General features: G+C 47.2%; 1 protein-coding gene across 1 annotated transcript in view; it reads right to left on the bottom strand.

Annotated features, from left to right (window-relative positions):
* Window positions 1-4,295: 4,295 nt before the first annotated feature.
* The window catches only part of DNAH2 (dynein axonemal heavy chain 2), a 111,966-nt gene continuing 103,672 nt past the window's right edge, over window positions 4,296-12,589 (bottom strand). Inside the window, exons 75-83 of the mRNA XM_019665911.1 lie at window positions 7,341-7,532; window positions 6,998-7,182; window positions 6,522-6,750; window positions 6,293-6,444; window positions 6,056-6,170; window positions 5,398-5,574; window positions 5,225-5,299; window positions 4,921-5,071; window positions 4,296-4,773 (exon numbers count right to left, since the gene is read on the bottom strand). Of these exons, the coding sequence (XP_019521456.1) occupies window positions 4,619-4,773; window positions 4,921-5,071; window positions 5,225-5,299; window positions 5,398-5,574; window positions 6,056-6,170; window positions 6,293-6,444; window positions 6,522-6,750; window positions 6,998-7,182; window positions 7,341-7,532 (1,431 nt within the window). The 3' untranslated portion in view covers window positions 4,296-4,618. The remainder of the gene's footprint in view (window positions 4,774-4,920; window positions 5,072-5,224; window positions 5,300-5,397; window positions 5,575-6,055; window positions 6,171-6,292; window positions 6,445-6,521; window positions 6,751-6,997; window positions 7,183-7,340; window positions 7,533-12,589) is intronic.

The following is a 12,589-nucleotide window of genomic DNA, read 5'->3' on the forward strand; positions in this document are numbered from 1 at the left end:
CCCCCCTCAGCCCCCAACACTAGTCTCTCTCCACCCACCCACCCCAACCTTTTACACACCCCTCAGACAAGCCCCGTCCCCGCAAAGGAAACTGTGGAGTCCCTTTGCAAAATTAAAAGGCTCTAGAGAACAACATAGGAGAGGGACTGGAGTCTTGCTTAAAAGTCAAGAACCACAATACAATTATTTTATTTTCACAGCCAGAGGAATAGTCTGAGCTGTTTCTTCTCCAAGAGGGTGGATAATAATCCTAAAGAAAGCAATACAAATCTGGCTAAAGCCTTCATCAAATAAAGTGCACAAAGCAGTGGAAGCTAATCCCCAGCCCCCTCCCCCCACCCAACAAATTAACAGAAACTCTCCACTCCTCCCTAAGGAACTCCTAAGGTCCTGGCCTACCAACTTTAATAATAAAAATAATAACTAACACCATTTAGCAATAATAAGCATTTCACAACAAGCATTTATTCAGTGTTCATTCTGTTCCAGGCACTGTGCTAAGTGCTGTGCATAAATTATCTCAGTTTTATCCTTCCAACTGCCTACAAGGTAGGTACTATATTGATACTTAAATTTTCCAGATTAAGAATATGAGGCTCCGAGAAGTTGTGACCTTTCTAAGTTCCTATGGCCACTAAGTGGCAGAGCTGGGAGTGGAATGAAGTCTCTGATCTGACAGCCCAAGCTCTAAGGTACATTAAAAGGGAAACCATTTTTTTCTAATACCATAACCAACCCCAGGACTTAACTCAATAGAGAAGGGCAGCCATAGCTATCAACTGAGTCTTCTTCCCTCAAGAGAGAGATCCACCCACCTACAGAGAATAAACACATTGACTTTTCATTCTAATACTGTTTCTTGACCCTTCTCCTTAATATTGGGGATGGAGGTGGTGGTGCCATTGATTAAGATCAGCGATGAGCAGGTGTCCAGTGAATCCCTCATACCACACACAGCTCATCTCCTGTGGGTAGTTATCTTGCCACCACTCTCACTTCAACACGAAGTGAACACTGGAGCATTAGGACACTTGGCAATGCAGCAGGTGGAAAAGTTAAAAAAAAAAACACACATCTGGGAGGCTCTTTCAAGGGGGGAGGAGGCTTGCAGGGAAAGCTCTTATGTGCCAATCTAGGGAAAAGCGATCCAGAGTTCTCTTAGCCCAGCAAAGGGGTAAAGTCTTTCCACCACACCACACCCGTGCCCCTCCCCCTCACAAAACTCCAGGCCACGGTTTCCCACCTGCAGGATGCTAAGGCCAAGGAAAGGGAAAGAGGGAAAAGATGGCACGGGGATGGAACTGGACTCGGGGCAGAGGTGGGGGGCCGGAATGGATAGGGGAGGAGGCCTCATTGCCTGGCAACCATCCCGGGGCACGTGCACTGGTGACATCATCCCAGGCCACCTCTAACACACACCTTTGACCCCTAGGGGCGGAGAGGGGCCGCTGGCTAAGCTTCCTGGGAAATAGCCTTAGGAATTCTGGGAACCCAAAAAGGAGAGAAAGGTGGGACTTGGACCCAGGCATCCTGTTCTGTCTTTATCTTTTTTACTCCCGACACGGCTCCAATTCCAGGGACTTGGGCCTCTCTACTCCACCTCTCCGCTTACGACCCTGACCTGCCAACCCATATTTCTGTCGGGAGTCCCGACACGCCTCTCGGAGATACAGTGCGTTCTCTCTCCCGGGCAAGATCTCAGGTGGGAAGCAGGAGATATGGGGCGGGGGTACAGGGTCCCGCAGGACTTCGTCTCCCATCTGTGGGATCCCGCGTGCCCCTGCCGGCCGCCGGCCGGAATCTGTCTGGGTCCCTAACTCTCCTGCCCCTCCCTACGCTGTTCTAGGGCGGAGTCTGTGGAGTTGAAACCAGGACACGGCTGGAGGAAGAGTTATATAACTGGGAGAGGCCGGGAAGGACGAGTGGAGACGGGCACAGACAGTTCGAAAGAAGCCGAGGGAGGTGCAAAGAGCACCAGGGCGAGTGGGGAAGAAACATTAGGAATGGGAAGGATTTTGGTGCACATCAAAGAAGAGGAATTCACTCGAATAAGGGGCGTGATGGCCCGGGAAGAATCACCAGAGCTGTCCCGAGCTTCCCCGCAGCGCTCTCGCCCGCCACCAACAGCAGTTGGGCCTGAGATAGTGAAGCCTCCGGAAGGGGCGCTGGTACCCGTTCCGTTCCTCTTGAGGAGGCAGCCCAAGCCAGAACCCGGGAAGGCAGCGGCGGAGCATAGGGGCCAGAAACCACAGCTCCGCCCAGCCCACCTGGGAGAGTGGCGCGCCAGCTGGGGGGTTGGTGGTAAACAAGTAGCCGGCCCATTCCACCCAAGGCTGAGCATTAATGGTTCGAGACCTCGCGAAAGATGGCAGGCGTACCCAGAGGTCTGGGTCCCAAGGGGGTGAAGAGCACAGCCTAGGACTACTATACAAACACAGACTCAAGATGGGAAGTGGGGCAGCGGGCACCTACTTGCGGCGCAGGCGCAGGGGAGGGATTCGGTCGCGTGTGGCAGAGGGAGGGGCGGTGGGCGCGAGCGTGTGGGAGTGCACGTGCGGGTCCAGGACAGCTACTCCTTCCTTCCCTCAACCTCTGCCCCTCCCCTCTCCCTCTTCCTGTCGCTCTATGATGCCTCCACCACATTGGCTGCCAGGGCCCTGATGTCAGGGACGTCCGCTGGAGCGGATTGGGCGGACGCGAGAGTTCGGGAATCTGGCTCTGAAGTGTGGCTCTCCAGTTACTCTGGCAACCGGGCAAGCAACCCCCGGGGGGAAGGGGAGGGGAACTCAGTGCAGCGCTTGGGTCCTGCCTCCCTCCCGACGACCATCGAGTCCATTTCGGTGGCAATTCGCTGTCTCCTTCCTTACTCCCGGATAAGCAGGCGTCCTACCCTCGACCTTCCCCAGTCTCCCATCCCAAGTCACAGCCACAAGCCACCTTAGACTGGAAGCGAATCTACGTTGCTTAGGAACCAATCCATTTGCCCCTCCCCACTATTTACCCCAGACCGGAGAGGCGAAAACTGAGTCCCCAGTCACCTCCCCATCTTCTGCCCTCCCGCCCACAATTTCCTATGAGGGGCCGAGAATACTGGAAGTCAAAAGAGCACCTCAGCCCACTTTTCCTTCCGGCCGGGGCGGGGGGCTTCAGCTGTTTCATGGCTTTATCCCCCACCTCACTCCCCTCAGTTCGGGTTGTGCGTCTCGCCCTCGCCATCTTGTGGCTACGTCGGGAAGGTTCAGCACGAAAAAGGGCAAGGGCTGGGAACCGGAGAGGGCAGTGGGACAGGACTAGGGATGAGGAGACGAGCAGGGTGAGACCGAGTGAGGGAGGTGATGTGCGGTGGAGTGGATGGGGCGGAGGCCACCGCAGGGAGGTTATCGGGGCTCCTGGTGTGAGGGTCAAAGCTAAGGCTATACCCATCACCCGTGGGAAGTCCTGGGAGGAGACTCAGTGGCCCAGGGACCTGAGACAAATCCCTGCTTGACCACGTCCGACCTCCAGAGGCCATCGCATAGATCTGCAAACTCTGACCTTTAGTCCTGGCCTTTGAGTGTTAGGAACGGCCGCGTCCCGCCCCGCCCTATTGTCGGGAAGGGGAATCCCAGCCCTAGGGGGGCTGGGAGTCCTTTTAGGCCTTTCTTGACACCCAAAACCCAAGCCATCTGCTTCCCAGCTCTTCCCCCATCCCACCCTGCTCTCTTCTAGGTGACTCGGATGTCTTGAGTCCCAGTCTTCTTCCTAGTCCTTTGCCGAGACCCAAACGTCCATGCACAGCTCTATTTCGCCTCCGATTCAGGCGCCCCGCCCCCCTTGAGCGGAGATGGTTTCCCCTTTCCAGACACCCTCACGGCTCCCCGTTACCTGATTCTAGGGCGTCCCAGGTGTTCAGACTCCCCAAGGTGTCCTTGGGGGTCGAGCGGCCCCCCCCCTCCCAGGCCGGGGCTGGGGGGGCCGCTCCGCCCCGTGGCGCAGTTGGATTTTCCAACACAAACACCGCCCCCCCTCCCCAACCCCGCCCTCTTCTCGTGATCCCGCCCCTCCTCGCGCCGAAGTCCTCCCTCTCGGGCTCTGCCCCGCCTTCTGCTGGTCCAGCTCGCCTCAGCGCGGGTGCCGAATAGGATGCCGAATGCGGGCGATCCCTATCTGACAAACTCCTGTTCCATTTGGATCACGCGCCTTTCCAGCGTAGGCCCCGCCCCCATTCTAGTCCGCGACTTGGCCACACCCTCTTTAAGCCCCCACCTCCCAGTCCTTTCATTCGAGGCCACGCCTCTATCTCAAGGCCTCCCACTTCCCATGCTCTTTTCCCCATTCAGTATCCTCTCACGGAAGCTCCTATCTTCTGTAAGGCTTGGACTTCCTCCCTCCCCAAACCCTCACGATCCCATTGACAGACTTAGGGCTTGTGGTCTCGGGTGTTTTACTGCGCTGAGTTCCAATACAATTCTTCCACCTTTATGGCTAGCACGCTAGGTGTCTCCAGGGCCTCGTCACACAACAAATTCAGCCAAGGTCAAGGCCTGAGTGAGGTCCAGCCTCCGTCTGAGGTGCATTGTCAGCTTTGGCTCCTAGAGTCCCCGACCCTCTCTCAAGCCAGGAAGAAGAGGAGGCCTTCTCAGTTGTCCAGGCTCATGAGTAGAGCAGTGCCCCTCTTGATCCAATGATCTGATGTCATGGTCCCACACCGGAGGTCGATGCCAATGACAAAGGAGGCTCTGTCTGAGCTGCCCGCCCGGTTGGGATAGTAATAGCAGGGACAGGAGTACATGCCTGAGGGAAAGGAGAAAAGAAGGAGTCAGGCCCTTTGGAGTCTCTGGGAGAGCAGGGCAGGAGCAGGTGTGGGGAAGGAATGGAGCAGAAGATGGGTTAGGATCCAAACTAGGGATGGGGCAGACAGGTCTGAGGGAGCTGTCCCACCCTTGGCGCTCTTCTTTCGACTCTCTGTAGGCCGAAAGTGGATCGTGGGCATGAGGCAGACGAGCTGCATGGGTTCTGCCTCCACCAAGCAGGAGTTCTTCTGGTCCCAGCCAGCACCCTCCAGGTACAGGCCTCGAACCCAAACACCATCCTGGGGAGACATGGGGACAGATTGGAGGGAAGTCTAGACCTTGGTTGCCAGCACCCCTGACCTGCCATCTCTCTTCTCCCTTCTCAACCAATTGTTTCCCACCTTTGCTCCCAGCACCCTCCTCCATCAGACCCAAGCACATCTGGCTCCCACCTTGGGTGGATACACTAGGTTGCCGTCATCCACAGTAGAAACGATAAACTCCCAAGAGAGGCCGTCCACTGAAATCTGGGGATTGAAGGTGAGAATAAGGGAGGACCTCCCAAGAGGAGAGTAAATACATGTCCCCAGCATCTAATGCCCATCACACTTTTCACATGGCTCACATTGTTTTGGCGAGCTGAAGACTGCAGTACAGCAGTGAGGAAGCCAGTGGGAAAGGTGAAGCCAGACAGCCAGAAGATCACAGGAGGCCGAGCACGGCTAGCCCACAGCTCAAACTGTTCCACACGCATGGCTAAGTCCCGGGTCCATGCAGCCAGTGGCTTTTGTGAGGGATATGCCTGGAGAAGGAGGCAGTGTGTGTTTATTCATGCATTCAAGTCTTTTTATTGAGCACTTGGAGCAGCTATGAGAAGACTATGTGGTGTCAGCTCCTGCTCCCCAACTTCAGTTGGGCAAAGCACTCCAAAAGCCAACTCCCAGGAAAGAAGCATAAATGACAGCTATTTATTAAGAATAGCAACAGTAATAGTAACCAGTTACCATTAATGAAGCACCTACTAAGTGTTATACACAATACTTGGAATCCTTGAAACGTCCTTGGAGAGGTTAGTAACTTGCCCTGAGTATGCTTCTAAGTTAATAACTTGTGCAAAGTCAGTCAGTGAATGGCAGACCCAGATTTTAACCTTGAACCTGTCTGGCTCCAAAGCCCAGGCTTACTGCATTTTGCTACATGCCGACCTAGAATAAGGAGATTGAGGGCACAGCGTGAGAGGGGAGCTCATTGTTGGAGTAGGATCAACAGTAGTGTGATCTTGCCTTTCCCCAGAGTGGAGGGACATGGGCGTGAAAGATGCAATTGAAAATCTCTTCCAGGCTTGTAGACATGACGATGAGGCCCTGGATGCCTTTTTCCAGGTCTGTCAGTGAGAACCTAAGCAGGATAGGGTGGAGGGTTAGGGATGGAATGAGTCTGGAAGAGCCATCCTAGGCAGAGGGTGAAGGCCTTTCCTGTTGCCCCCTCCCAATGTTCCGCAGAGCCCCTCTCCATCTTACAGAATGGTCTCCATAAGCTTGTTGTATCGCTGGATCTCCTGCAGAAGGACCACATTGAGTGGGGAGGGGTCCAGAGCCAGCAGTTTTTGGGTCCCCTCATAGTCGATCATTTCAGGGATCTTCTGTTTCACATCAGTGGCCAACTCAAGGACCTGATGAGGCAGGAGCTCTGAGTGCAACCCTCTCTTCCTAATGGCTTTCCCTCCCCCAGGTGTCTGTCTCTTCTTACCTTCTCTTCCCGGCTCTGGCCTCCAGCCCTGGTGGGTGTAATCTGGGGTTGCAGGGAAAGCAGAGTCACAAAGAGAGTTCGTGCCTCAGTGATCTGGGAGGCCACATCCGCATTGGGGTGTTGACCAAAGGCCTCAGGGGGATCCATGCCAGGCAACATGCTGATGTACTCCTTGTAAGAGGCCAGGCTTCCATCCTTGGGGATGAAATAAGTCTCCAATACTGACAACCTAGGGAGCCACAGCATCATTATCTCCACATTGTGGGGACTCTGGAGCTTCAAATACCAGGCCAAGACTCTAGTCCCTGTGTATGTCCCATTTGTCCAACACTCTGCTCTTGCTCCACCTCCCAATCCCACACACACTGCCTTCTCCCAATCTCATATTCTCTCCTCAAACACTTCCCCTACCCTCTATCCTGCTACCTGATCTCTTTGTGTCCTCTGGCCCCTGTTCAGTGCCACCTCCCCCTCACCGGTAAAAGGGGGTTGATAGAGACTGGTCACAGAAATAGTCATTGATGTAAGTGGTAAGCAGACGCCGATCCCAGTCATCTGTGACGTGCCCACCGTAGTTGACGCCGGCAATGAGGTACTTGAGCGCATCCCAGGGTGTCTCTTCATACTCATCCAGATAGAGGCTCAGCAAGTTTTCTGATACCTGTGCATGGTCCCAGCCCCACACACAGTTATGGCAGAAACTCTTCCAATTGGGCTTTAACACAGGCTTTCTGTCAGTGGATATTCCCACAGGGGAGCCATGGGGCAGGAATTATAAGGAGAGAGGGCTGGAATAAGGGATCCCTGGTTAGCACAAACCTCAAAGTCAGAGTCATTGAAGCCATAGACAATGTTCCAGCCAAGCTGCAGGAACTTTTTGCGTTCAAGTAACACAGAGTGGAAGAAGCAGAGTGCAAACAGCAGCTTCTTATACTTGGCAGGTTTGGAGCAACGAGAAAACTGTGGTTCCATCATCAGTTGGTAAAGACGTGTCATGTTGGCCTTTAGGCCCTGAGAACAATAAAGTATAGCGGGACAGACAGAACTTCAGTTACCACAGTCCCAGTGGGGACAAAACCAATTCTATTTCTTGATTTTCATGAAAATGTTTAAATAATCAAAGTCTCTCTTTCTGTATCCGCATTTTTATGACTCATTTCAAAAGTTCAGAATCACATTTTACAAAATCCAAAATGGACGGTAGAGAACATTTATCTCATAGATGAGGAAAAAAGGCTTAAAAGAAAATATCTTGCCCAATTTTATATAAGTACTTGCTTTGGATGTTTTCTTCCATTTTTATTTATTATAAGAATAATATTATGAGATTAACATTTTTTAATGAAAAAAGTATGCAAAATGCAACTAGTACAACATAGTACCTACAACATAGTACCTACAGTTAAATATGTTAAGAGGCTAGTTTGCATGTTAAGTTTTCTCACAACAAAACAAAACAAAACAAAACCCATAAAACACCACAAAAGAACACAAAGAAATTTTTTAAGGTAATGGCTATGTCTAGTGCCTTGATTGTGGTGATGGTATCACAGGTGTAGGCATAGGTCCAAACCTATCAATGAATCTTGCTCAGCCCTGCCACTAGCACCACCATGTACAGCTATGGAGGTTGCTCACTGCACAAGGGCACTGGCTGAAGGAATGATTGGATGCTGAAATTTAGCCCTTGTTCTGCATACCAAGATGTGCACTCATTCACAAGGCTGGGTGCCTTTCTCTAATTCACACACAGGCACTGTATGGGTTAGTGGCAATCCTACCTTCTTGTCACCCAACTTTTGATCCTCTCAGCCATAGTGTTCTTAATGGTGGGTAGTCCAACTCAATTTGGGAGTACCAAAAAATAGGAACAAAGATATACATGCAACTATGAATGAACAAAAATATCCACTATTATGTGAAAAGTTTCAGTGTAAATTAAAAGGGCCATAGTATATCATCAAGGAGGAATATTCTACGTGATTGGATTTATCAGGCTTCATGAACAAGCTGAGATTTGAACTAAGTCTTACAAATGGGAAGGATATGACTAGGCTGAGAGGAGAGCCTCGGTTTCTAGGAGATGGAAAGAACGGAAGGAATAAAAACACAATGGGGAGAATAATTGAGATGAATTTAACTAAAGTAAAGTGCAAGTGCTCAGGTGGGGTAAGAAGGGCCGTTAACAAATGGAGATGCAATAAGAACGGCAGTTTGAGCCATTTGGACTTGATTCACCAGGCCACTTTCTGTCTTGAGTAGAACAGTGATACGTTGAAACAATGTTTTAAGGAGCTTCATCTATGATGGACAGAATGGAATAGTGAGAAAACTAAAGTAAGAATATTGGATATAGCAGTATCAAAAATTATGATTTTTTTAAAATGCCGTTTATAATATCATCAAAATATGTAAAGTAGGAATAAATCCAATAAAATGTACAAAGCTTTATAGAGAAATTTACAAAACTTGATTGAAATAAAGAATAAATGAAGAGACATAACTATCTTCATGGATTGGGAGGCTCAGTATCCTGAAGATGTCAATTTCCTCCATATTGATCGATAAAATTTTTTTGTGGATCTTGACAAGCTAATTCCAAAATTTATGTTGGAGAGTAGTCTGAAGAAAAATAAGGTAAGGAGACTTGCCTTACCAGCTATCAAGAATTATTATAGAGCTATATGGTAACTAAAACGGTGTATAGTGACCCCAATATAAACAACTTGATCAACCAGCAGAATAAAGGGCCCAGAAATATATACATGGAAACATGATTTAAGGCTGAGCAGGCATTGCAGATCACAAGGGTGATTGTGGGCTATTCAATAACGGTACTGGGAGAATTGGTTATGGAAAAATATCAGATCTCTACTTCATTCCACACTAACAAAAATCAATTTGAAGTGACTAAAAACCAATATGTGAAAGTCAAATTATAAAATGGTTTTGAAGAAAAGTATAAGAGAGGGCCTTTACAAACTTGGAGTAAGCAAAGATTTCTTGAACAAGTCATAGGAAGACAAACCATAAAAAAGAAGATAGCTAAATTCAACCTCATAAAGATTAAGAATCTCTATTCACTGAAAAATAACATAAGTAAAAAAAGACAGCCCACAAAACACATAACTGACAAAGGTAAGAATCTGGAGTATAAGAACTAGACAGCATGAAGAACAGCATGAATGAATGTCAAGTACATAATATTGAATGAAAAAAGCAAGTTGCAGAGGAATGTATACAGCATGGTTCCATTAGCCATACAAACTTTTGTGTTAAAATTGTAAAGAAAAAGTGACAAACAGAACAGTCAGAATAGTGGCTTCTTCTGAGTGAGGGGTGAAGGCGATGAGATTGGGGAGAAGTGCATCAAGACTTCAAAGAAAATGGTATTCTTCTTTCTTATACAATATGATGAGCACACAGGTATTTATTGAATCTCAACCCTTTACATTTTGCCTATATTTTATAAATATTCTTTTGTATCTACTAAATATTTAATTTTTTTTAAAAAGACTGGATAGCAGGCAGTGATCAGCCTCCAAGAACATACTCCAGACTATACCCAAAAGTGGCAACTGGGGACTGTGATTATGGGGATTTTCTCTTTTTTTTTGCTTGAAAAAAATATATATATAATTATATATATATTATTATATTATATATTAATTATATTATTATATATAATTGTGAAATACACTTTTTAAAATTAGTTCCAGCTGTACAACACGGTTCAATAGTTATACTTTTTACCCCTCAAAGTGATAACCCCTTCCCCCAATCTGCCACCCCACTTCCCCCCGCCAATATCACACATATCTACTACAATTCCTTTGACTCCACTCCCACACTATACTCCACATCCCATGACTATATATATGTATTCGCTTATAGTTGACATACAATATTATACAATATCAGCTTCAGGTGTACAGTGCAGTGATCAAGCCTCTACCCCATCCATGATGTGGTCTCCCTAACAAGACATGTGACCATCTGACACCCTACAAAATATTAACATTATTAATTATATTCCTTGAACTGTCTTTCATATCCCTGTGGCAATATTGTAGTTACCTATTTATGCTGTCTAATCCCTTCCCTTTCTCCCTCACCCCCACCCTCCTCCCAACTAGCAACCATCAGTTGTTCCTCTATATCTCTGAGACTATTTCTGTTTACTTTGCTCATTCATTTGGTTTTTTAGATTCCACATATAAGTGAGATCATATGGTATTTGTCTTTCTCCGACTGACTTATTTCACTTAACATAATAGTCTCTAGGTCCATCCATATCATCCCATATGGTACAATTTCATTCTTCTTTATAGCAGAGTAATACTCCATTGTATAAATGTACATATAAATGTACATGTTTCTTAATCCAGTTGTCTACTGATGGGCATTTCGGTTGTTTCCAAGTCTTGGCTATTGTAAATAGTGCTGCAATAAACATAGGGGTGCATATATTTTTTCGAATTAGCGTCTTGGGTTTCTCTGGATAGATACCCAAGAGTGGAATTGCTGGGTCATACAGTAGTTCCATTTCCAGTTTTTTGAGATACCTCCATACTGATTTCCATAATGGCTGCACCAATTTGCAGTCCCACCAACAGTGCACCAGGGTTCCCTTTTCTCCACAACCTCGCCCGCACTTGTTTTTTGATTTATTGATGATAGCCATTCTGACTGGAGGGATTTTCTTATTTGAAGTTAAACTCAGATGAACCACTGCCCCCTTGGGCTGACTTTGTATATCCTGATGCAAAAACTGGCTTCTTTCATACAACAAAATGGCAATACTTGATTTAGAACGGATCCTGTGCTGGGGATGGAAGGGGATTTATAAAGGACATGATTGAGTCATTTAACAAAATTGGAATACATAATATTTTTAGATTAAAATATTGTATCAATTTACTGACGTTGGCAACTGTGCTGCAGTTATATAAGAGAACATCCCTATTGTTAGGGTTGAACCATTTACACTGAAATACACTGAAACATTTAGTGGTAAAGGACCATGATATATGCAACTTGCTCTCAGATGGTCCAGAAAAGGTGTGTGCATCAATAGAGAAAGAGAACCAGAGAGGGAAATCAAATGATATGGCAAGTGGGGCAATGTTAACAATAGATGAATCTGGGTAACATATTGGGTGTTCTTATAACTTTTCTATAAATTTAAAATGATTTCCAATAAAATATTTTAAAATATTGGCCTCTTTGTTAACTTCCAAAAGAAATCCAGTTGTACCAAGTAAACCCTGAATGTTTTACTTCTACTGAAGGACTGAAGGTATGGCGGACTGCATGGAGGTTCTGCCTTTCACAGGAAGCACTCCAGGGCAAAGCCAGGATGGACCCTCTCCTCTTAGGATTGCCCCATTACAGAGCCATCCTCTCTGATTCCTCTCTCCTTCCTCCTAGGGTTCCTTCAGATTCATCATTTCCTCCCATTTCATTATGCAGATCTAAATAGCACCTACCTCTGCACTTATACACCTCTACCCATCACAGGGTGCTCAACCTATAATAGTTACCAAGGCACAGACCTCTCTTAGAAGGCAAAAAAAAAAAAAAAGAATATATTCTGTTACACTGGAGACATATTTCTGGACCATTCAAGATTTTTTAATGGGGGCACAGAATACTTTTGTTGGGAGAAAAGAATTAAGGTAAATAAAAATCAACCTTAAACAAATTTTTAAAGAAATTAGTGGCTTCATTAACAAAAATAAGATGGGGAAATAATCTATGGTGGAGAAGCTGATGACTTGTTTTGAGAGTGTGGGGGTTTATGGTGCTGGCGTGCCAAGAAGAAATGTTTTATAACCAGATGGAATTCAGACCTGGAACTGAATTTGATACTGGAGCCAGAGATGGGGATTGGAGTTGAAATCAGGAAAAGGACAATTTCTCTGTCAAGTTGTGAAAAGAGAAAATGTAGAATAAGAAAAATTGGGGCCGGCCGAGTGGCTCAGTTGGTTAAGAGCTCGCTCAAGAGTTTGAGCTCTGAGCAACAGCAGTTCGAGTCCTGGCCCAAGCTGAGCAGCCACTGAGCTGCC

Source organism: Hipposideros armiger, unplaced genomic scaffold (assembly GCF_001890085.2).
Source record: "Hipposideros armiger isolate ML-2016 unplaced genomic scaffold, ASM189008v1 scaffold_457, whole genome shotgun sequence".
NCBI lineage: Eukaryota > Metazoa > Chordata > Mammalia > Chiroptera > Hipposideridae > Hipposideros > Hipposideros armiger.